The sequence below is a fragment of the Thalia democratica genome, chromosome 6 (assembly GCF_965202585.1).
Source record: "Thalia democratica chromosome 6, ktThaDemo2.hap1.1, whole genome shotgun sequence".
Lineage (NCBI taxonomy): Eukaryota > Metazoa > Chordata > Thaliacea > Salpida > Salpidae > Thalia > Thalia democratica.
In genome coordinates, this window is record NC_139170.1 from 17,984,645 (window position 1) to 18,009,735 (window position 25,091).

The window sequence follows — 25,091 nt, forward strand, 5'->3', positions numbered from 1 at the left end:
TATTATACTTTAAAAAGGACTTATAAAAACTGTATACAAATGTTATTTTAGAATATTACGGCAAAATAAACAAACAAATTATGAGTATAAAACATTTTTTAAGTACTAAAATTATAAAAAAAAGTGTGGTAAATTTGTTGTAAGTTTGAAAAATTTAATAATAATAAATTATATTGTTTATTGCTAATATCTAGGCTTTTTAAAAGAATTCTTTTCAGTATTTCTTCGTTCCATTATTTTTTCAATTTGCTTAAGCTCCTTATCAATTTTTTGTTTTTGAGATTGCTCAAGAGTACGTCGTGTCTTGCGACCACCAGCCATTTTAACACCAAATTGAAATGCTGCTTTTGGAGTTGCCTCTTGCTTGGACTTATACTTGCTATACTCTTCATTATTTTCAAAATCCCATCTTCCTAGAGGTCCCTTTTTGTTTCCCTGGTCCATTTTAAGGTAGTCAGCTTCTTCATCACTATCTTCTCCAGCATTTCCAATATTAAAATGATTTGATGGAAAGCATTCCATGTAGCTGTCAGTAGCCTGATCACTTATTCCTAACAAAGGATTGCCTTTTGACTTTTGAGACTTCATCACTTTTTTTTCCTGCTTTGATCTCTCACTTACACCTTTAATCATTTGCTTTACAGATGCAGCAGCTGATTCTTTTACTTTTTCAGCACTGTATTCATCAGCCTTCGATTTTTTTTCAAAGTAAGGACCTACTCCTAGTTTGCTAATTTTTGATTTTTTTGTAGATGGCTTGTACTCACCGACATCATCAAAAATATTGTCATATGAGCCTCTTACAACAGGCTTAGAAACTCTTGCAATATCTGACTTGTACTTTTTTTCTTTCCTTCTTTTCTTCTCTTTGTTTTCTTGCCTAATTAGTGCGAATATCTTTGTCAGCTTGTTCATAACTATATCATTTGAAGAATTTGTTGTGTTTACCTTTATATCAGGACAATCAACTTTACTTCTCATAAGAATAGTTGGTATGTCAGGCTTTTCAATATCCTCTTCTAAATCAAAAACATATGCCATTCGTCCAGGAAGAAACTCTTCATTTACAGGTGGAGGTTTATTATGAAATACTGCTTTATAAATGTTTCTAGCAGATTTGTTTCTAATATTATCTAAAACATTTTCTTTCTTTTTATTTTGTTTCATTTGACTGTCAGCATTTTCTAGTAAATTATCTAAAACTTCATCATCCTTTTCCTTGAATGAAATTTCAGCTCTAACTTTTTGTAGCAAGGCAAAGTCAAGACCTTTCACAAGATGAGTGTGAGCCATGTCTCCTCCCAAAAACTTTGACTCTTGAATAGCTTTTCTCCGTTGTTCAGCTGAGTTTCGTATAGCATATGCATTAGGTCCAACAGCTCTGTAGTCAGCAGTAGTATTAACTGTTTCAGTTTCTGCATAATCTCCTTTGCCTTCACGCCTTTCCTTTGAACGATCTCTATACTTTTTAGCCAACTCAGCTTGACGTTCCATTTCCTGCTTATGAATTTTTGCATACAAACTTTTCTTTTTTCTGCGCTGTTCTGCATTGGATGCTCTTGATTCATTATAATCTCTGGGTGCTTTAAACCCTCTCTTAGTAGTGTCAGCATCTTTTGAACTATCAGACTCCCCAGGTCTAGGGGTAGACAAAAACTTTCTAAAGTCTGCATTAGTTAAAGGATGTTCATTGTTATCAACCTGGATATCTGCCATTTTTAAAATCTTATTGTATTAGTTTTATGTAATCTAAAATAATCAAAGCATTATTCAAGTTTTATTATTTAACGAAATTAGTTTATTTAAGGTATTAAAAGTAAACTGAAACTGTATATAAAAATTGCAAATTACTTAAATTAAAATTTGTAATATACTACTTATGATTCAAAATTTATCAATAGTTCTGAATAAATTTAATCAATTTTTAATATTGGTTTGAACATTCTTAAGCTAAACGTTTATGCTAACGTATTTAAAATTGTTATTTAATTATACAGTATGTTATAAAAAGGTTTGAAAATTAAAACATATTGTCAAACACACATAAACATGTATTTTTAAACATTTAATTTGTGTACTCCAAAAGTTTATTTCAGAAAACAAAAACAATACAAATTTGCAAACTTTTCTATTTAAGAAAAGAACTTAGTGAATTAAATATTTAGTATACAAAAAACCATAATATGGTTGTAAGCACTCAATTTGTTGTGCTAATAGCATATAATACAAAACAAGTCATTAATATGTATTTGTTTATATAAAAAGAATAATAAAATAAATTAATAATAACAATTAGTAATAAGTTAAAAATTAAATACGTACTTAAAAGATTTTTTTGTTAAAAATAGAATGGTTTAAAACTATAATAAATTTTCTTTAGAATCTCTTAGTCTACTCATTTTGAATCAAAAAAGCTTTCCTGAGTGATTAAAAAATAGCCTATGTCAGCACAAGTTAAGGGACATAAAATTAAGAAAAAACATAATTTTGAAGTCTTAAAAACTAACCTGAGAATTTAAAATTTGGTTTTACTAAAACTGATAAATTTTCAACTGAGCTATATACACACATTTAACTTATACCTCATACATAAACTGTAAAAAATCTTAAATTAGAATAAATGATAGTAAAATAAATTATATAAATGACATATTTTCGTATCTAACCAAAATTTCATTACTTAATATTTAAAAAAGCTTGGAATTTCAGGTTTTTTCAGGTTTTCTTTTGTCCAAAATGTTAAATTCCAGGTTTTGTTGCAGCCCTGTACTAATTAGATCCAATGAAGTATTTTAGTTAACAGTTATTAAAGAAAAATGACAACTTAATTTAGTTTTTTAAACTTTATGTATAAAGCCCAAAAAATAATAAATTACTGTTAATCAAATCTGAAAATTGAATTTGAAAAAAAATAATAAACAAAAGATCTTTATATCTAGAAGAAAAAGATAAATTAAACTAAAAAAGTCATTAATACTATCATGAGATTCAGAATTTTTTTTAATATAGCCAGAATTTTTGAGATAATTTCTTTAATAGCCAGAAAAATTCCGACAAGAACGAGTTAGTCTGTATTTTATTCAATTATTTCAATGTTTTCATATATTTCGAAAAAGAAATTCTAGAATTTCCAATATGATTACATTTAATTGAAATACTTTATATTTTTCCTTACAAAAAATATTCAGGTAATAGCTATTTGTAAACTTTGTAAAACTTATAACTTTAGACTTCATTGGCTAAATAACTATTTACTTGATTTAGTTAGAAAAACATGTGTCTTTTTCTCTAAAAACCTTACTCATCATATGGTTAAAAACAAGACTACATAGCATTAAAAAATTTACCAAGTACATAATAAAAGTATTTTACTGTCAAAATGTTTCATACATAAACAATTACATATGAGAATTATCTATTACAATGTACTTACTAGTAGTTACTAGTAAATACGTAAAACTTTAAAATTTAAACTCGAATAAAATACACATGGCAGACAGGGTTGCCACTTAATAGATCATAAAAAAAAACCTGAGTGACCATAACTATTCTGAGTCATCCTGAGTTTTTAAATCCTTAAAAAAAATTCCCCAGCTCAAACTACATGCTTTTAAATTTTTATGTATTATAAATTAATAAGAAATATTGTTTTCAAAGATTCAATGTTTTAAGTTTAAATCAATTGAGTCTTTTTTTAAGTTTGTGGAAAGTTTAATGTAACCATGGTAGTATATCTCTAAACTGTTTCGGTTTAAGGGCATAGGGGGGTTAAATCAATTTTTTTGCAGTTTGATCTAATTTTATAGAGTTTTAACTAAACTTCATGATGCTTTTTACTGATTTACAAATTCAAAATAGTTTTTGAGATAAAGCAGGAAAAAGTCAGAGTCAACAACAGGTTCCTTATGGGAGGCCCAAACTAAAACAGCAAAAAAAATACTATTTCACTAAAAATTTATTTTCTCCTACGTTTTTTGAGATATATACCTCAAACTTTCAGGAAATTTTCCTTGCAATATTCAAAAAATCTGTTGGAAGAAAAAAAATTTAAATAATTAAAAAAAAACTTTAATTGTTACAAAATTTTTTTTTTAATTTTTTAAAATTCTGTTACAACAAATAAATTTAGATATTGCAAGGAACATATGCTGAAAGTTTGAGGTAGTTATCTCAAAAAACGTAGGAGAAAAGACTTTTAGTGATTTCTAGTTATTTGCTGTTTTAGTTAGCGCATCCCATAAAGAGCCTATTGTAGTCTCCGACTTCGACCGGCTATATCTCAAAAATTATTTTGAGTTTTTAAAATATGTAAAAAGCAACCTGGAGCTTTATTAAAACTCAATAAAATAAGACTAAATTTCTCAAAAAACTGCCCTGATTGACCAAAAACTGCACTGAGTGACCTTAACCTACCTTGAGTCATCCATGTTTTTTAAAGTCCTTAAATAACTTTTTTATGCCTATGCCACAAAGTACTTATACATAATATTCATATTTCTTCTAAATGATTAAAAGGAAGGTTGTGTGTTTGCTTCTGCATTAGATGTTCACTAAACGTTTGAGATATACTGTTTATGAAGATTAGACAACTCTTTTAACAAACAACAACAATCTATGAATTAAGGACGTTGTAATGTTAGGCTATTATTCAAAAAAGTACAAAAAAGTTATTATTTCTAAGAAATATAAAATTAAAAGATATTGAAGTAATAATAGATAGAATTTTTTGTTTTTGAAGACAGGTTTTATGTCTTGAGTTTTTAATTCTAGGGTTTCAGAGTTTAATGATAGGGCTTGAGAGTTACATGATATGTTTTGAGAGTAACATGATATGGCTTCAGAGAACTTGTGTAACCTTTTGTTGACTGCTATCTTGTAAATGCTGTTATTCTCTCTTGATTTTCTTTAATTGCAAGCTCACATTTCTAATTTGTTTAATAATAAAATATAGTAAAAAATAGTTGTTTATAATATATTAGTGATTTATTAAGTATATTAGAGGTAGTTTAAGTTTTCTGTATTTATATATAATTATTTAAAATTAGTAGATCCTGTTAAATGTTCATATTATTATTAGTATTTGTTATTGATTTCATATATTTATATTCCCTTATGCATATTTGATATTGTGATATTCTAATATTGCTTAATATTGTAAGTAGAGTATTTTAAAATGACTTCAGGTTACTCAGAGGCAGTATCTGTTCCGTCAAGGCTGCCAGGCCCTCCGAGCCGACAACATATAAAACAACACAATTTTACTAAACCATGTAAATATCTAAAATTATAAGTATTTCAAAACTTTTTAATGCATAATTAAACTCATATATCTCTAGACTGTTTTTGTTTAGTAAAAACTCAATTCAAGTTAAAATACGTTTTCAGATTAACTATAATGTTATTTCAAAGAATAGTGAAAGCTAGTTGCAAGGCTAAAAAAAAATAAATAAGCACTTGAAAATTAATATTAATAAAAATCATGTACTTAAATCAAATTGGGTATATGAAAAAACAAAATATTGAAACTGGGGCAACTAAATATGATTCTAGGTCTAGAAAAAAGTTTTGGATGAGATTTTTTTTAATCTTAAAACTAACCTGGGATTTTAATAATTAATCAAAACTACCCAGAGTCATCCTAAGTTACCCTTAGTCTCCCTGAAATTTTCTAGAATTTTAAAAGATTGTGATTCCCCCAAGTACCCTGAGTGTGTGGCGACTCTGTTTAAAAATAGCTGTAAATAATTTTTAATAGTTTTAATTAGAGTTCTAATTATAAAAGAAAACATCTAAATTAGACAGCCAATAAATCATATCTAACATAAAAATATATTAAATTGATATCATGTTCAACCAACACTTTTGATAGAACACAGGGTTGACAAACTATTTTTGAAATATTTGTCAACAATTAATTAAGGGCATAAGGGTTTACTAAAAATAACATTGGATCTTATATGAAAGCTTGAAGTACAAATTACAAGCCAGTTTTTATAGAATTTTTTTTTTTTTTTACTTTTGAGATATTGTTATTTTAATAAAAATTTTCCGATACAAACATATGGATTTTATTTTGAATTTTTTCAAGCGTTCAAAAATGTCTGATAGTTCGGACAAAACTCTATAAAATAAGATCAACTTGTAAAAATCAAGGTGGACCCCCCTCCTATGACCTTAACATAATAGAGTTTAGATGACTAAGTATTAATAAATATTTGTTCAAAAACTATTTATTATACAATAAAACTTTAAAGATTTAAGACTTTCAAAGGCATGTTTAAAAATTCAAATTTAAGAAAGGGTATTTGTTGACTTTCTACCATTATTTTACCATCCAAGAATAATTTGGTCATTACGTACAGAGGTGCTACTCATTGCAAAACATCGAGCTTAGGTTAATTATTAAAGTTCAACAAAAATTTATATAGATGTTAATACTATAAGCCATATAACAAACAACATATTGTTATAAACTGATCTTATCTAAAAGGGTTTCTTTGAGCTTCATTTTCTTAGGTTACAATTTTGTACTCTACTGTAATTGACTAACTAAAAAGTTATTACATATTAGAACAGGGGTTCCCAACCAGGGGGTGCGAGATGGCTTTACATTTTTGTATAATAAATAAGGAGATTTTCACTCTCTGACAAAGTTTACAAAGTTAAAAAGTACATTTTCTTATAAAAAGAAGTTGGCGCTAATTTTCTGAATAAATTAATCTTATTAATATGTCATAGAGCAAGAGCGCTTTTCTAGAAGTATATTCATTTTACTAATTTCATTTAATAGCTGTTAGTTTAGAATTGACATTTCAGTAAAGCTTTCTTAGAGTTTTACACCTATGAATTTTAATCATCTATTTTTTAAATATTATGTTTTCTTAACTGGCCATTAATTGTTTAAAACAGTTTATGATTTAGCATCCATTTTAATTAAAATACTTAGTTTAAAAATTAGTATCTTTAGCAGGTTTTTTATTAGCTGTTAAGAACAGGTTCTGTTAAGTCTATTACATTTATAATGTAATCTTTTGTTAAGCTTAGTTGTGCAGAAAGTGGTGGTTAAAAATTTAAGATCAGTAAATTGTTAAGTTCACAGCAATTACTGTATATTATACCATTTAAGAAAACTTGTATTTAGCTTTTGTGAAACCAATTTTTATAGTTCAGCAAAAGTATTCAATGCATCAACTTTATTTCTATTCATTCCTTTTTTGAAGTTAAACCGTTTACCTTCTTCAATCTACTTGTTTCTATTTATGTTGTAAGCATACAATTTTTTTTTTGTATTCGCTTTTTTACATATCTTTTGAAAATTTAAGACTAAATATCTTTTAACTTTTTAAAATCTTTTTCATTTTGAAACCTTCTAGCTGCTAATAGTTTTGAAAATAAAAAATTACATAAGCTTAACTTAAAACAGCTGATTTTTATTTTTTAAGTACATATTTTCATAACAAAATGTATAAAAGTTTAGTTTTAACTTTAAGCCTAATATTTATTACTTTTCTAGTGCTTTTTCCTCACTTCTAACATTTTTTCAAATCTTAAAAAACTAAATGACGAAGTTATAGGCTGAAGCAATGTTTTTGTATAAATTTAAAAAAAAATGTCTTAGTAATTGATTTTTTTTTTTGAATACAGTTTATTTAATTAGTACTTAATCATGTCAAAGCTAAGGAAGTAGAAAGATAGTTATGTTCAGTTTGGATTTACTTGCACTGAAACAGTTGAACACTAAAATTTCAAAGTATTTTATTTTTGTTAATATACTACACTATCATAAAAATTAAAAAACAAATTATTAATGAAATCAATGGTTTTATTATCAAACTATTAATAAATAATTATAGCATATAGTGTTAGGGGTGCAAGATCAAATTAAGAGATTTTAGGGGTGCTGGGCATCAAAAAGGTTGGGAACCACTGTATTAGAACATAAACAATTAGTATCATAAAGATTAAAAATTGAACAACATATCTGCAAAGTTTTATAACAAAAACTGTTTGTATAGTAGTCAAATAATACTAACCTTAAAATTTGTTCTATTAAAATAAGAAAATAAACAGGTCACCACCCTTTGAAGCAAAAAAAAGCAGTCTAAGCTATATGAAGCTAGCCATAGTTGGCATGGGTTCTGAGAAAATTTAAAAAAATAAATAGAGCATTTTTTTCTATACTGCTAATTAAGCTTAAATCAGAGTTCCTAGAGATGAAAAAGAAAAACTAGGGAAAATTATCATACTCCTTTTGAATGTTTTGAAAACATAACCTTATTTTCAGACACTCAAAAGTATAGAACAAACGGTTACAGGGTTGCTACTCTTTCAGTCAAAAAACTGTCCTGAGAAACCAAAAATTGTCCAGAGTCATCTGAGTTTTTTCAAACCCTTGAAAAAACTAAAAAACTTTTTATCAAGTTCTTCAACTAATTGGTTATAAAATAAGAAAATATTAAAACTAAATCTCATTCAAAATCTAGAAAAAAACTAGGATAAGATTTTTAGAAAAAAAACTATCCTGAGTCAGCCTGAAATATGAATTCAAAATATTTCAGTTATAAGCAGGATTGCCCGAACTTTTTGAAATTTTTTTTCCAGGTTTTTTTTTTCAGGTTATAAAGAACAAGTTTTAGGGTCAATTCTTTGCATAAAACTAGTTTTAAGGTAAAAAAGTTTCTTAATTGGTATAACAACATTGAAAAGATATGGTTAAGCTGTTTTAAATGTGTTTATATATAAAAAAATTTGTAATAACAAAAAAAAAATTCTATATGACAGATTTTTCATTCAAATTGAAATTTCATTACATTACATTTTTTTAAAATTTAAATTCAAGGTTTTTCCAGGTTTTTTAGCCTAAATTGTCTAATTCCAAGTTTTTCTAGGATTTCAGGTTTTTTGGCAACCATGTACAAATTCATCCTGAAATTGTCAAAAATTCTAAAATATCTTGAGTTGAGTTTGTGGCAACCCTGAGTTTTATACCTCAACATTACCTAATTTACATTTCAACTTTTTCTTTCAAGTTATAATTTTAAACAAAAAACTATGTCTTTTAATTTTAAAAGCTTTAAATTATTATTATACATATCTTTGAAAATTGATTTAATATTATTTTTAGTTAAAGTGATTTTTTTACTGAAAATTTAAAATGTCACAGTATATTGTGATTTATTGGTTGATGAACATAAATATTACAAATGACATCACCAATTTTAAAAAACAACAAATAAAATCACAAAAACAACTGACAAAACAAGAAACTAAAATTTTAAAAATAGGTGTTATAACATTGAGCTGATAATGTGCTTGAATATGCTTTAAAGTATTTTAAAAACTATTAAGATGCTTATTACCAGGTTGCCAAATTTTTTAAGCACATTTTTTTAGGTTTTCAAACTTTCTTCCAGTGTTTTAAAATTACACGCTTTAGGGTCTGTTTTTAGTTTAAAATTTATTAAAATGTAAACAACTGTGTTAAAAATGTAATGACATTGGAAAGATATCATAAAGCTTCTTTAATTGTGTTTTTTAATTAAAAAACATATGATGATGAAAATAAAAATTCATTTTTATGTTGATTATTAAACAACAAAAAAAGCGCTCAAAACATTTGGTCCTAGAATATACAATAGATTTTTTGAGTCAATAGAAATTTTACTACTTGACATGAAAAAATTGTTTAAAATTCCAGGTTTTTTTTTCACAAATTCCAGGCTTTTTTACCCTAAACTGTCATATTCAAGGTTTTTCTAGGATTCCAGGTTTTTGGCAACCCTGTTATGTTTTGATTTATGACAGGGGTTCGGCTAACTGCGGCCTGCGGGCCACATTAAAATTTTTGCATTTTAAATTATTTAACTAGTTTAATATAGTAATATTCTCAACAAAACAAAAATAAAATTTTAGTGTTATATTTAAAGGATATTTCATCGCCTAAATTTAAATTGTTCAAAAAAAATGTCTTTAAATATGGTTTTTAAAGCACATAAAAAAACTTTCCTTTTTGACCTGCCTACCCCTGATTTATAATAAATTTTATGCCTACAAAAATAAAACTTATAAGATTATTTTTGAATAAGTGTCAGAAGCAGTTTTATTATTAGAAGCGTTCAGTCTTTTTTGTTAAATAACATTAAAAAAAAGCTTGAAAAAAGAAAAATGTGATCATAAAAATAGAAAGCTAGGGGAGGAGACTGTGTGGAGCCCATGGTAGACTATGGTTTCCATGGTCAATATTGGCAGTAATGGGTTAAAAAAGGGTGCTTACCATTTTGAAACTTAAAAAAAAAAAATTGTATATACAGTTACTTTCTAAGTTTTTGATTTTATTTTTCATTATTGTTTTAAAGTTAGCTCAAAGAATTAGTTACAAGTAAATGGTGTGCAGCTCGATGACCAAAAGGTCTTTCTCCACACTAATCCATTGACCTTAGTTGTGAGCGTTCACATTTTTCTTTCTTTCTTTCTTGAGTTGACCAGAGTACTCTAAACCCTAAGCAACCATTTAAGAATAACTAACTACAGGAAACATAACAATTGTGGAACAACTATTAAAATTCAAATGTAAGACTGGAGCACTTACAATTAAAAGGTCCTAAAAGTTTGAACTGTAAAATAAAGGAGCATTTCAGCAAAAAAATGCTAAGAGTATTTTACAGGGAATGAAATAAGTCAATAATATCAACTATAATGAGATAAGCAGTTACAAATGTAGTTAAATTTTTTCTTCAATTATTTTCAGTTTCTTACATTTTGTTGTAAAGAATTGTGTTTACAAAATGGACTTTATGACTTTTACCACATTTAAAACTTTATAAAGAACCTGTTATCTTAACAAAGCATCATTAAAATTAACTCCTTAAAAATATCAAAAATAAAAATTTTTGATGGAATATCTTAAAAGTTTTTTTTTTAAATTAACAATGATTTTGAATGAATTTTAATGTTCTAAGTAGTTCTATTTTTAATCTAAATGCAAGTGACTTGGCTTAATGACGTATGTAAGCCATACTTAATAAAGAATTAAGATAGGTAGATGTCCTATAGACGGCTTTGAAATTCTCTGAGTTGTTGAACCTTTCAAGATCGAAACTTTAACCAGTTTTCAACAAATATACATCTTATATTAATTATTCAAGCTTATAATATTAGATTACAACAATCTAAAAAAAACAACTTGTTATTATATAAGATGTTTTGATTTTTATAAATTAATTTAATTAAACTCTAAATAAACACATTTAGTCTTTTTTTTTTTTAACCAATAAAAATATTTGGATTTTAAGTTATGTCTTAATATTGTTAGACATTTTTATTTTTTTCGTTATCTTTCAGTCTACCTTGAAAATTTCAATTCTGCCTTAAAAAAAAATCAAGTAAATAGTTAATAAACCAATAGATATTAACGTTAAATAAAAAATAAAATTCATATATTATTTGCACAATTTAGTATTTTAACTAAATAAAATAAATGTTTTTTGAACAAAAATTCTTTGTTTTTGAAGGTTTTATGTGTACCAAAATTGAAGAATAATAAAACTATGCTTATGTACATAATTAAAAATATGTTTGTTTTAATTTGACGGATGACATTTAACCTAACCGTCCTTGACAAGACGTTAAAACTGTGGTGTGCGACTCGATAATTTTACGCACCAGGTCTAAGGACCAATTATTTTGAGCGTTTTTTTTGTCGTTCAATAAACAATAATAGAAAGTATGTCTAAACAATTAAAAGAAAACATTTAATAATGTTAAAAAACATTAAGCATAATATTTTTTCTTGACTTTTAATTAACTTTTGTATTCTTATTTTTGAAAAGTTGTCAAAATAGATAACAGAACAAAAAAACAAACGTAATTATTTCACTTAAAAGTTCTTTTTTTTTGCAGTAATAAATCAGACCTAATAGACAAAGTTATTTGCAGGCAGAATATTATTATAAACATATGTAAAGTTAGTTGAAAATTAAATTATTATCATATTTGTCAATTTGAAATATAAATAAATACTAAATTTGTTTGTATAATTGTTTTCACTTAAAGATAAGTCATAATCTAAATACTTTTGCTCGGTTGGGAGGCAGATTTGCCAGAATTCTATGTAAAAATCGCAATAAAATTACTGGAGCGTTGAACTTTAAGTGAAAACGAACATTCATTTAGTATCGGTAGCCTTTTTTTTTCTTGAGTGCTGTAAACACTGCTCATTGAATCTAAATGGATGCAGGTACATGTTTTCTTACTCTTAAAACTACGAGATGTTTATATTTTTTTGAGATTAATAAAATTTCAAAAAATGACTGTTTGTTATATCAAAACAGATCTATTTATGTATGTTACAATTAAAGCCACAATTTTTAACTATGTTTACATTCAAACTTTAGTTTAAATCTGTATTAAATAATAAAAATTATTAAAAAACATACTTACTAGACACTTTGTTTTTTTTTTATATAATTTTTTCATTAAAAAGTAGCTGTATTTGCACTTCTAAACTTTTTATATCAATGCTTTTCAAATTAGTAGATAAAATTTTTATAGTATTATTTTGAATTACGTATGCTTCAATGAATATAAATTACTGCAGTAACTAAAATCTAAATAAATCTGTTTGAGTTAAAAACAAACATACTTAGAAACAGATGTAGTCGTTTCACTGCTTTAAGAAGCCATGGTAGCTATATAACAAATGTAAACAATTCAATGTATATAATATACAAATATACAATTTATAATAGTTTATAATCTAAATAATCTATACAAATAACAATGTCTTTAAATACTATATAGTTATACTGTGTATATATATAATGTAAATAAAAACATCTGTATTTGAAAATGTATAGAGTTGTTTAACCATTTACACAGATATCGGTGTCACAGTTACTAAAAGTATTTAAAATTTACAGACAAAAATTTTGTAAATCAGACAAAGATAGAATGAATATTTATTAATGGAAGTAAGCGTTTTATAAAACAAAGTTTACGAGTGTTTTGTTTTTTGCTGTAACTGTTTCTAGATAACATCTTAAGTTCTTTGAAATTAATTATTTGGTTATATAAACAATAAAACAATGCTAATGCCTTTTTATTTGTGTTTAAAAGTATTTGTTTGTCTTTTTTAATTGAAAATTTTCCAGACTTCAGAGCTTACAAGTGTCATAATTGTTTGGCTTTTTTTTCGTTCTGCAAAAAAAAATCGCATAATTATTTTAATTGTTATGTTTTAATTAGCATAATAATTTGATAGCTCGGTTCTAAATCTTTTTTTAACTTGTTTGAAACTCAATTTAAGATTCCAATGTCTATCTTCAAATGTTGAACTTCTTGACCGTGATTGAATTTTGTTGTGTTGTCTATTATTATATAGAATTGTAGTCTCTTTTGTAACAACAGACATATTTCCGTTCTGTATTTACAAGTTTATACTTGTGTTTGAAATAGTTTATTTATGATTTTTTACTTTATTTAGTTACTCTTGTCTTAAAGTTTTTCTTGCAGCTGTACACAATTTTCATTGTATTTAAGTTAAATGTTTCATAATTTGGATAGTTTTTATCGATATTATAATTGATTAGTTTAGAAATTATTTCGTTATTTCTGTTTTTTAATTATTCAAAAAGGTCTTAAAAAAATTAAAACATTTTATTCTTTTTTATTTTTTAGTTTTGTTCTCCTGATTCTAAACCAAATTTGTGTTCACAAACTAAAGGGTTTTCGGTAGTTTATGGTGTGGTTACAGGTGTTTTTGTGTTTGATGTAAATATTTATTATCAAATAGCTGGTGATCAAAGGACGTGAAACATTTGTATACTTTTTTATAACCTTGCTTTTTGTATTATATTTTACAAAAGCTCTTTCAAGTAGGCTCAATGAGCAAGAAAAAAAATAAAAATTTAAACTTTTTATGGATTGTATTGTTTTATATAAAGTGATCTAACTATAATAACCGTTTTTACTATTAAAATTGCTACTTATTTAGGTTTTAGAGTTAAACAAGCAGCCTTTAAAAAAGGTGAACCATAAAATTAGTTTTTAATACACAAAAAATAAATAATATCAAAATAAAAAACAGGTGATTTTTTCCGATATACTATCAAAATCCACCTGCATTCACACCCGATTTTTTTAAATATTTTCTTTCTTTATTTATATATATTTTTTTGCATTTGTTTTATTTTATTTACTTTTTATTTATTTTTCACTGTCACCCCTAACCCTTACCTTCGATCGGTAAGCGGTTTTCGAATTTTGACCGGGTGGATTTTGAACGTGTTCCTTTTTTCCTAAAACTAGTTTAAACTCATTACATTTATAGTTTGTTTAAAACAGGTTTTCTTTGCTTTTTCGTTTTGTATTAAAACTATGCCTTTCAATACAACATTACCATTATCTTTCTTGAAAAGTTTGTAAAACTTTAATTACATTTTAGATAATAAGTTATAAGTAATTTTTTTAAATAGAAAATGTTTTAAAGTAAGTGAATTAGTCAATGGGCTTAAGAAACCTTAACTTATAGTTCAATAAAGCAAAATAAACTTTTTATTTATTTAAATTTTTTTTTATGTACTTGAGTTTTATTTAAAAAAATTGCTAAAATCTTAGTTAATAATTTACATAGACAAACACATATTTTTCTAAATAAGCTTAGACACAATCAGCGTGTGACGTGTGTTTTCTAAATTAATACTTTCTCAAACTATCTGTACTAAACAAACATCTATTATACAATACAAACTGTTTTACCTACTTGCATAATGAAATAATGTTACACAAAGTATTAAATAATTCATTTTAAACAGACTAATTAATATTGCATCTTCTACATTGATCTCCTTTTACTTTTATAAATTATCTTATAAATCTTTGTATTCCTTAAATCTAACAACTTCATCTTAAAAACTTATACATACATTTGTACAAACGGTTAAGCTTCAGCTTTGTGAACTATGCTAGAATAGATACCATTACTAAACATTGTTGTTATTTTGCAACAATTATGTGGCCAAACCATAGCCTTTACAAATAAAGCTTCCTTATATCTAGCGGTTCTAAAACATTTTTGCGTTTTATTTGTCATGACAAACCAAGTGTAAGAAACCGTTGCTTTCACAATAGATAAATAGAAAAATAAATATTCAAGAGTATAAGTTTTAGCGTTTGTTAATAAATATCCGAGCGAAACAAGTTTACTGGAGTGTAGAAAAATGACAAATTAAATATTATTCTTTATTAAAGTGATAATAAAGTGTAATAAAGAAAAAATACTGTTTAATTTGTTGTTATTAAATGCATAAGTATAATTTTTACAACTGAGGATAGTAGGTATTAATGAAAAATAAGTACAAATTAGTTCATAAACATATATGAAAGTATGTGTAAAGATTTTAATGCATAAACTAGACAGTAATTACTTATTTTTCTCAAGAAAAACTGCTTTAGAGATATTTTGATACATATACTTAGTCTACACGAAATCTCCTTCATTACAACTTTAAAATTTGTAAGATTTGTTGAATTTAAACAAAAAATATTATTATTATACCTATATAAACAACAATCCAATGTTTTTCATAAAAGTTTAAATATATTTTTACTGTAACTCTTCGGAAACTTACTGCAGACATTTGAAATAAAACAATAATTTTTAAAATAAAAATAATAAACTTTAGAAAACTACTTAAGTGATTAATTAGATTGCTGTAAAAGTCAACATTGCAGCTATATGATAGTTTGCTACATACTCAATGTAAATAAACAAATTTATTCTTTTGAATGATTTTCTGAAACAATGTTTAAATAAATTTATTTGTCCGCAATGGTTAATTGAAAAATACTTTGTTTGTTTTAACCATATTGTTTTGTAATTTATAATGTTTGTTTTTGCATTAATTACTATTTTACATTAATCTAGAAATGTTTAAAAATTGATTTTGTTGATTGTTTTTTTACAGCAATCTAATTAACCACTTAAGTAGTTTTCTAAAGTTTTTTGATTTTAGTCAGTCTGCAGTAAGTTTCTGAAGAATTGCAGTAAAAGTATAATAAAACTTTTATGAAAAACATTTAATTTATATAGGTAAAAAACTATTGTAGGCTTACGTTCGTGATGTTAAAAACATTACTGTTACTTTTTATAAATACAAAAATACTGTAAAAATATGTGGAGCTAAAATAGAGCAATAAAAATACTAAGATTTAATCAAATCACTGTACCTTGTTTTAGTGTAGTACTTAACTTATACTTTTACTATTATCGCATAAATGATAAATATTTTTACGATGTTTGACAACTTTTTCATTAAAAAATTATTAATAAAAATCTGGAAAAGACAAAACTACAACGTTATTTTTCGGTTTTATTAATTTTTCTTTTAAATTTCACTGTAAGTCTTATTACAGTTACTTAAGGAACATGTATGGTATTTTAATATTTACTTACTTTTTGGATCTTTGTTATTATAACATTTTAGACAACTGTAAAAAATACAAATATGAACTTTTGTAGTAATAAAACTGTTTTTTATTAAGTTATTAATAAATTATAAAAACCTTTAAATTAGCATCAAGATACACCAGTTTAAAATAACTTTTTGTCAAAAGTTGATGTTTTTAACAATAAACGACATGATTTTTTGTTTAAATTAGCTAGATTTCTTTTTAATTTAAGATTTGATATGGTTAATTTTGAATAAAATTATATCTAGTTAAAAAAGATTTTTTTTAACAAGATTTATATAAACAAAACAAAAATATACTTTATAACAACTTTATTTAAAGAAAAACTGAGATAGATAGATACAAATAAATATATTTTAGTTTGAAGAAATAAATAGAAAATTTGAACAATACGTTAATAAATTCATTCTTCTCGTATATCTTGAATCCAATCAATGTAATTTTGTACCTGATAAATAATTTTTGTAAGTGTTTCAAAAAACAATATAATTTTATAACAGTAAAATAAAAATAAATTGAATTATTACATGGTTTTATTTAATCTTTAATATTTTTTACAGTGTATTACTAAAAATACCCTAAATAAATCATAAACTTGTAAGTGAGTATGCTTTAACATAAAAGTTAGTTTTGAAAGCCATAAAAGCCATGGCTAAAAACAAAACTCCAATACTTCAAACAGCTTGTACCTTGATAAATTCTTTTAGCAAAATGTTTAGATTTTTAAAACAGACTATCAAAATGAAATAAACTGAACAATGTTTTTCAATGTTTTTGTCGTTGTATCGCAACACTATCGATGAAAAACGACGAAAGATTTAAAGTTATTGTTTGTTTTATTTCATAGACAATCTGTTTTAAAACTATAAAGTACTCTCCTTAAAGTAAAATGTTTTAGTTTTTTTTAATTAAACAGTTATGTTAAATAAAAGTGATAAAAGTAAGCTTTGGTCGGACCAAATATTGTTTGTAAACTTACTTTCGTGTAAACTCCAGGCTGCTGGACTTCCCCACATCCGTATCCCCATGAAACAAGACCAATCAGAGTCCTCGATTCTCCGTTTTTCACTACTAGAGGTCCTCCACTGTCACCCTAACAAAAAAGTTGTCAATTATTTAAAGTGTTGAAAAATTAAGTTTTAGGAAACTTTTAGCTATCAGCCATAATATAAACTTTTCAGCTTTATTTGAATTATCAAATGTTTGTTTAATTTTATTTATTTATTACTTACTTGGCATGAATCCTTCCTCCCATCTTCGTAACCAGCACAAATCATGTTGTCTGTAATCTGATTGGCTCTTGAAAATATCTTGTTCAGCCATTTATTGCAATCATCACTGTTTATTATTTTTACTTCCGCCTTTTGAAGCTTCGTACTTGCACTTCTTTGAATTTCTATTGACCAAAATTTTAACTTGTGGTATCAAAAAAATATATACAGCTTATTTAAGTTTAAAAAATTTGAGTCAAACTGACTAAGTCAATTATTGATTGAAATTTCTGCAATATTTTTCAAATTTTTTAAACTGATGTTTTTTTAATAAGTAGACTTAAAGATTATAAGCTAAATGATATTTATTTAATTTTCTAATATTTAAAATAATGTTAATTTAAGTAAACTTTAATATCATTAACTTTGTCAAATATTACAATATATCAGAACAATTTCAAGTATTAGGTATGTATGCTTTTAACAATACTTTTTAAGTTTAATTAACATAAACATACTAACCTTTTGTTTCACCCCATCCGGATATTGTAGCAAACTGACCAACTTGTGAAGAGAGTCGTGTGCTTGGTAAACAAACAGGTCGAATATAATTTGTAAATGCTATTTCATCTTCGGTCTAAAAATATTTAAATATGTTTTTTAAGAACATACCTAATATTTCTATAGTAGGGTATTTTATACGTAACGGATCTTGATAAAAAACACAGAAATTAAGGTGATGAAAATAATGCATAGTTAAACACGTTAGGCCAGTTGCTTTAACTTTTTTTAAGTACTGTATATAGCATAATTTTTATAATGACCCAAAGCATAGAGCTAAATAGTGTTTGTTATGATTGATATTCATGTGAAAATTTTTTAAACTTTGATAACCCCTGTCATACCCACTGAAGAAAAGTATTATTTTTACTAAATGATTAAAAATACGCTTATTGAAAAAAAAACGTTTATAGGCTTAACTAATAACGTTTTCCATTGTTGAAAAATATATATAGCTAATAACTAGTAAGAAAAGGTTTTTGAATAAAATAAATACAATTTACATCTATTTGAAACATTTTTGTACACAGAAATAAACAACTTTATTCTACTGTGCACAAGTTAGAAACAAATTTGTAATTAGTGCTTTATAACTAACTTTAAGTATTGCAATGTCGTTTTCACTAGTAAATGGGTCGTACTGAGGATGTATAGTTATTTGTTCAAGTTTGACTTTTCTTGATCCCTTGTCGTGAACATGCGAATCTCGGTAATATTTTCCAAGGTAGATGTAGTATAACTCAACTGGTGGATTTGATTGTCTGAGTATTAAAGTTTTCTATGTAGTTAACATTTGTTGTTTAAGTATATTACTAAAAATATTGATTAAAAAAAGCACAAATCTATTTTTAACGTCAAGTTTTCGTATTAAACAACAGCAAATTTTTTTTGAACTTATTAAAATTTAAACAAAATTAAGTATAACTTTTATTAAAATTATTTACAAATTTAACTATACTAATGATACATTTTTTTTTATTGATGTTTTTGTAAGATATTTTTATTAAAGTATCAACTTAAGAAAAGTATTTTATAAAACATTTTGACGTCTACGTTAATATATTAATACGTTCAAACTAAATATCAGATATTTACTTTATACTTGTATCTGATGAAAATAAGTATACTGCTTTAGTATGTTTTTCAATGTTTATAATCTTTATACTCAATATTATCAAAACTTTAATAAGTTTAATTTTTATTACCTGCTAAAACAATGGGCTGCAGTTAAAATGTGTCGCTCATCAATTAAAGTTGCGCCGCACAAGTGTCGATCTTGAGAATCGAACAAACTTGCCTGCCAAGGAATCGTCCCGTGAGAAGTTGGTTTTCCTAGGTGTTTTCAAAAATTAGAGTTTGAACTCTTTTATTAAACGGAAAATGCTAAAACGTAAAAAACTTTTATTTTCCTCAAATTACACCTACCTCCGACAATTCTTTCAGAAATTGAATCTTCCATTTCTGGATCAACCAACCCACACTTTCCGAAGTACAGTTCTATTGGGTAAAAATTAAATTAAAACTACATTGCACATTAAATTTATTGTTTAGCTATTACTCTAAGATTTTAGACAAAAAAGTTCGTTCGTGTATGTTTCAATTAGGCTTATTTTATGATACTCACCAATATCGGGGTCTTCTGTTTTTGGAAAAGTGCCATCTTTATTCAAGCAAGTTTTGCAGCTTTTTGCACAAACCTTACTCATGTAGCTCATATAGTTAGTCGATTGACAAAATCCAAATTCCTTCCATTCGGCGCAGCTAAATTTTATAGAAAACTTTTATTAAAGCTATAAAATAATATCATACTGCTATTTAATAAATCGTTCACTTTAACTAATGAGTCCTAAAACATTCAATTTGAAGTGTATTGACTAAAAAAAGTAAAAACTTTGTTTTTTAGTTAAATAAGTCTTTCAATAAAACCTTGAATGAAAGTCAACACAGTAGTCGTTTTTATTGTAAGTCAACAGCTTTTTGGTGGTACAGAATCCACATGTTTTCGCACATTTTTTTTGCATGTATGACTTGTATTGGTCTGTGCAATGTCCTTTGTCCTTCCATTCTTGACACGATCTTTTTTAATTATTAGTATTTTACTGTTATTTTTTATAAAAATGTTATGTGTTAAATTTAATAGCGTTGGACATAGATCTAAACTTACGAAAGTTTATCTTGACAGTCGCCTTTTTGGCTAACATACTCATATGTTTTTGTTCCATCTATAAATAATTTTTTTCGTGATATTTTGTTTGAACTGTATACATAAAAAATATATAAAACAACAATTTTTTTTTTATATTAAGCAACAAGTAATTTTAAATATTCTTTTTAGAAAAAACTTAAACATTTAAATAATGTCTAATTCGGTTTTAATTATTATAAGGTTTTATACTATACTGTACATTTTATACATTTCTCAATCGCTTTTAATAATTTTAAGAGAATTATACCAAATTTCAAAAAAAAAATCGAAAAAAAATTGTAAAAAAGATTAAATAACATACCACACAAATCGCAAGTTTTTCTGCAGTTTCTCCCAATATCACCGGACATTGCGCAAAAGCCTCGCTTGAGTGCCTTGTTGCAGCTACAAACAGTATAAAATGTTAAACACTGTTTCAAAACATGAAACACAATTAAGTACTTACTATGACGTCGTCATTTTGTCTTTACATTCTTTTAAATCTCCTTTGAGTGATAACCGCAGTAGGTCGTCCTTCTCCAAATAGTCTAATTGTTTTTTGTTTAATTGTAGTAACAAAAGCATTTTTTTTTTAATTTAAAACTTTTTTTGTTTAGCCATAGCGACAAAAGTTTTATTTTCTCCTTCGTGTAACTACATGCTAAGTTTTTAAATTAAACATTTTAGATTTTATTTATAATTACAACTAGACCACTTTTTTCTGGTAGAATTTATATTCATACGTTTTGTTTAAAATAATTAAATAAGAAAAACATCATAATAGTTAAGCATGCACTTTATGATAAACTGATAAACTAGTTAGTCAAACAATATAATTTTTAAATATCTTATTAGTATCAAACCTGAACATTTGTATTTAAGATTTATTTGTCTTATATCTTCTTTTGAAAAATCTTCCCTTTGAGCTTTAACTTTTTTGCCCGTTCTAAACAAAAGATAATATGATTTTAACACAAGTATTTAGATTTTTACTTTTTTTTTTACTAAATAATGAAATTAATTTTTAAAGATAAAATTCTAACAACACTTTCAATCTATGTCATATTCTACAATTAAAACAAACTTTTTATCTCTAATAGTGGCCTTTCCACGCTTTTTAGCAAAATAATCCCCACCGTAGTGCATAACTGAGCCAAGATCGTAGGGTGAACCGTAGCTTTCCCAAAATTGATCTTGTTTGTCAAAGTTCTTTTTTGCCACTTTGAATAAAAGTATTTAGATAGTATTTATAACTAATTTATGTACTAAATAATTTTACTAACAACGCACAATAACAGTATTTTTAAAATTTAGTCTGTTAAGAACGAACTATAACAAAAAATATTTAAAATAGGTAGCTTACAAATATTCTACACAAAAAACTAATTTGTATTGTGGTAAAAAGTTATAGAGAACCTTAATACCAAAAATTTTTAGATTATACCATTAAAAACTGAATCAACTTACCATCTTTTACCATATCCCATTCAATAGTTACAAAATCGTCTCTGTCTCCTCTCGATTGTTCATGCCAAAATCCTAAAGCGTGCATCATTTCGTGGATAACTGTGCCTAATTTCGTCTCACAATTTTTTCCAATTTTTATCTGTTAATTGAGTCGCATATTTGAAATGCTGATGTGTTTTTATCCCATGTCTATAACTTTAAACTCATTATAAAGTTTTTATAGCTAAGTAAATAAATTAGAAAAGGGTAGACTGCCAATTTGCAAGGTTGGTATATAAGTCAGGTTATAACTATTTTTATTGCGTAAGCGCTTTATTACTAAAACTAATTTCATTGGCCTAAAAAAGCAGATTAATTTCAAACTTTAACACACTTTCGCACAAAACCTACCTGCTGTTTTCCGCCGACTTTTCCAATATGAGAAGAGCAACCGCCAACGCCGTAATATTCAACGTAATCTTTTTCGTTGGTCCGTGGTTTAAACCTGACGCAAGTAACTGCATCGTATCGCTCAATTGCTTTCATTATTTTCTTTTTTTTCGGCGCAGCTGTTTTTCAAGTAAACAGTATGGTATGTAAAAATGGAGTTTTATGTTGTTTGAAAATAATTACAAAAAACTTACTAATGGTTGGATCCATAGTGTACGGTACTATTACTTCTTTACCTTAAAAAAAACATTTTAAAACTGTCGATACGCTTTGGTATGGTTTAATATAAGTATGACAAACCTTTCCTCGGCCATTCAAACTGTGCTAAATTTAAAGCATCTCTACCGCCAGGTGGCACTGTTGTTGTAGAATTGTCGTAGTGTTTCATTATTTCAAAAAAATCATATTCTGAAATTTTTTTTTGCGTTAATTTGCAAACCTTTCAGATCAAAAACACTTTAGTGTGTAAAACTATGCACAATTTTTAATAAAAACATATTATAAAAACACTTAAAGAATATAAAAATACACATAGTTTTCTATACTTCAGCTACTGCTAAAAAGGAATGTCAATAAAACTGTAAGCTACACGCAAATTGAAACTAACTATTTACAAGGACGTCGAGTTCAAACTTTCCCATCTGTTTACACTCGCAAGTGAAGCAGCCTTTTGCATCCCTCACTCTTCCGATGGGACAGCATTTGATACAACCTTTTGTTCCTGGACACGTCGGTGGTTCAAAGTGGTTTTTCAGCCAGTCTATATTTTTAATTGTTTAAAACTTAGTTTAAAGCTTTTAGTTTATATAGCTAATTAAAAAAAAAGACAAAAAATGTCTATCTTTAGTTTTATAAAGAATTAAAGAACACAATAAAATTCATTGGCTAACAATAAATAATTAAAACTTTAAAACAAATATTAAACACCGTCTTTAATATTTCTTTCACAGTTCGTTAAAATAAAATACTGACCTCTTCAAAGTTTCAATTATATAAGCAACTTTTAGTAACTACTGTAAATTTACAACAGCAACCTTGCACTAATTGTACAAATTTAAAAGAAATTACGTTGTTAATTAATCGTGAAATACGGCAAGGCGAATGTTTACGTGTGATGTCATTTGCTACTTGTAAACAAATTTAACAAAATACCGGCAAATTCATTACTTGATACACGTTAATCAAAAAAACTTCCTTTAGTCTTTTTCATGATTTACACATCTTGAAACTTGTTATATAGGTGTTTTACTCGAGTTTTTTTTTCACAGTATATTATTATAACTGTTTCGCATTATATCTTTATCGAAATAAGTAATTTTTAAATCACTTAAAGTTTTATACTTCTTAAAATTTATAAAATATGACTTTTAAAGAATTAAGACTAAGATAGTAAAAAAACATGTTTAAAAAAAATCCAGATTAGTAATGATTAAAGTTTCAAACCTGAAGTTATATAAATATATATTTTTAGTTCCTAAGAAATTTTCTACACTATATTTTGTTAAGCATATCAGTACTGCTTAAATTTGAACTGACCTTCATCAATATTATAGCTTCCAGCTTCGGACATCGTACTTGTGACTTTTGCTCTTTCTTCGGCTTCTTCATCGCTGTTTTCGTCTTCAAATTGCTGCACAAGCACGGAACTATTTTGTTGTTTTTGTTCATCTCTACCAATAACGACCGCTTTTGTGCCTTAAATAATATTTATTTAATGTAATGAATAATTTTAATTAGTCTAAAAACAAACACTCTGTCAAAAGCAATAGTAAAAATGTTGATTGCAGTTTTCAAATTAAATACAAACGTTAATATTTATAGAGTATAATGCTTAAACTAATTATTCATTACATTGATATTAATTTTTTTTTTGATAGAATAGTATAAAACAATTTTTCATTAATAATTAAGTTTTATACTTTAGCTTTGCATAAAACTTTTTACTTTTTGTTTCAACTTAACTTGACTTACAAGCAGCAATCAATAAAATTGAAATTGCAAGCAGAATGTTTAAGTTTTTTCTTTCTGATTCCATGATATACATTTTTGGTATTAGTAAAAAACGATCAGCAACTCGCCTTATAAACTTAATTACATCCGGGTATTAACAACGACTCAACTCATTTTTCCTTCCTCGTCTTTGAAACAGTTTGTTTTTATACTTGACGTCACTAAACCGCGTGAAAACGCGTTAGAATCTTTTACTGCAATAAAACGTTTACAAGTTCTGCAAGATTAAAAAACATATATAAAAAACATTTGTTTAAAATATTTATTCATATTTATCCTCTACAATAGACCATAAGTGTTAACAATAAATTTGCATGCAATATCTGTATACAAGACTAAAACTATATGACGATACTTTAAGACTAACATAAACTAGCTTCAAACAAGTCAATGTTAAGTTTAAAGAATACTATTATATGAATTTAAATTTTACATAAAAAACTGAACATGATATTTAATTTTTTTAAACAAAGAACAGTTTTTATTTTTCTCTAAATCATCCTTGTTTATTTTATTGGCTCTTGAAAGCAATAAAAAAATTTAAGAAGTTTAATGGACTAGTTATATTCTCATTTTAGTTTTAGTGAAAAAAAAGGTACGAATTTTTATTCTTTTTTAAATATTAAGTAAATCATAACGCTTTTAATTTTAGCTAACACACCCCTGTTTTTATGTAGTTTACGAGATTACACTAATAAGAAGCTATTTTTAAACAGATCACTACTATTTTACGTTACAAACATAAAGTTCGAAACAACAAA

The 25,091-nt window shown here is 25.9% G+C and overlaps 2 protein-coding genes across 2 annotated transcripts; both read right to left on the reverse strand.

The window, feature by feature from the left end:
• Window positions 1-15: 15 nt before the first annotated feature.
• LOC145837975 (protein Red-like) lies at window positions 16-1,745 on the reverse strand. The gene has a single exon (XM_082945482.1). The coding sequence runs from the start codon at window positions 1,714-1,716 to the stop codon at window positions 184-186; it is 1,533 nt and encodes a 510-aa protein (XP_082801608.1). The 5' UTR covers window positions 1,717-1,745; the 3' UTR covers window positions 16-183.
• Window positions 1,746-16,771: 15,026 nt separating this feature from the next.
• LOC145838261 (uncharacterized) lies at window positions 16,772-24,361 on the reverse strand. Its single transcript, XM_082945824.1, has 21 exons — window positions 24,292-24,361; window positions 23,857-24,015; window positions 22,928-23,080; window positions 22,621-22,728; window positions 22,515-22,556; window positions 22,282-22,439; window positions 21,892-22,030; window positions 21,509-21,644; window positions 21,288-21,370; window positions 20,891-20,972; window positions 20,747-20,829; window positions 20,404-20,461; window positions 20,166-20,315; window positions 19,864-20,000; window positions 19,665-19,736; window positions 19,445-19,571; window positions 18,838-19,000; window positions 18,201-18,315; window positions 17,700-17,863; window positions 17,447-17,560; window positions 16,772-16,915 (listed from the first exon to the last, which is right to left on the reverse strand). Exons 1-21 carry the CDS (start codon window positions 24,353-24,355, stop codon window positions 16,871-16,873), a joined length of 2,352 nt encoding a protein of 783 aa, XP_082801950.1. The 5' UTR covers window positions 24,356-24,361; the 3' UTR covers window positions 16,772-16,870.
• Between the last annotated feature and the right edge of the window lie 730 nt (window positions 24,362-25,091).

Coding starts and splice junctions, on each gene's coding strand:
- LOC145838261 (XM_082945824.1), bottom strand. CDS start 24,355: ATGGAATCAGAAAGAAAAAACTTAAACATTCTGCTTGCAATTTCAATT. Junction 23,081..23,856: donor AAGCTATAATATTGATGAAG/GTCAGTTCAAAT, acceptor TTAAAAATATAG/ACTGGCTGAAAAACCACTTT. Junction 20,973..21,287: donor TCTTAAATACAAATGTTCAG/GTTTGATACTAA, acceptor AAAAACAATTAG/ACTATTTGGAGAAGGACGAC.
- LOC145837975 (XM_082945482.1), bottom strand. CDS start 1,716: ATGGCAGATATCCAGGTTGATAACAATGAACATCCTTTAACTAATGCA.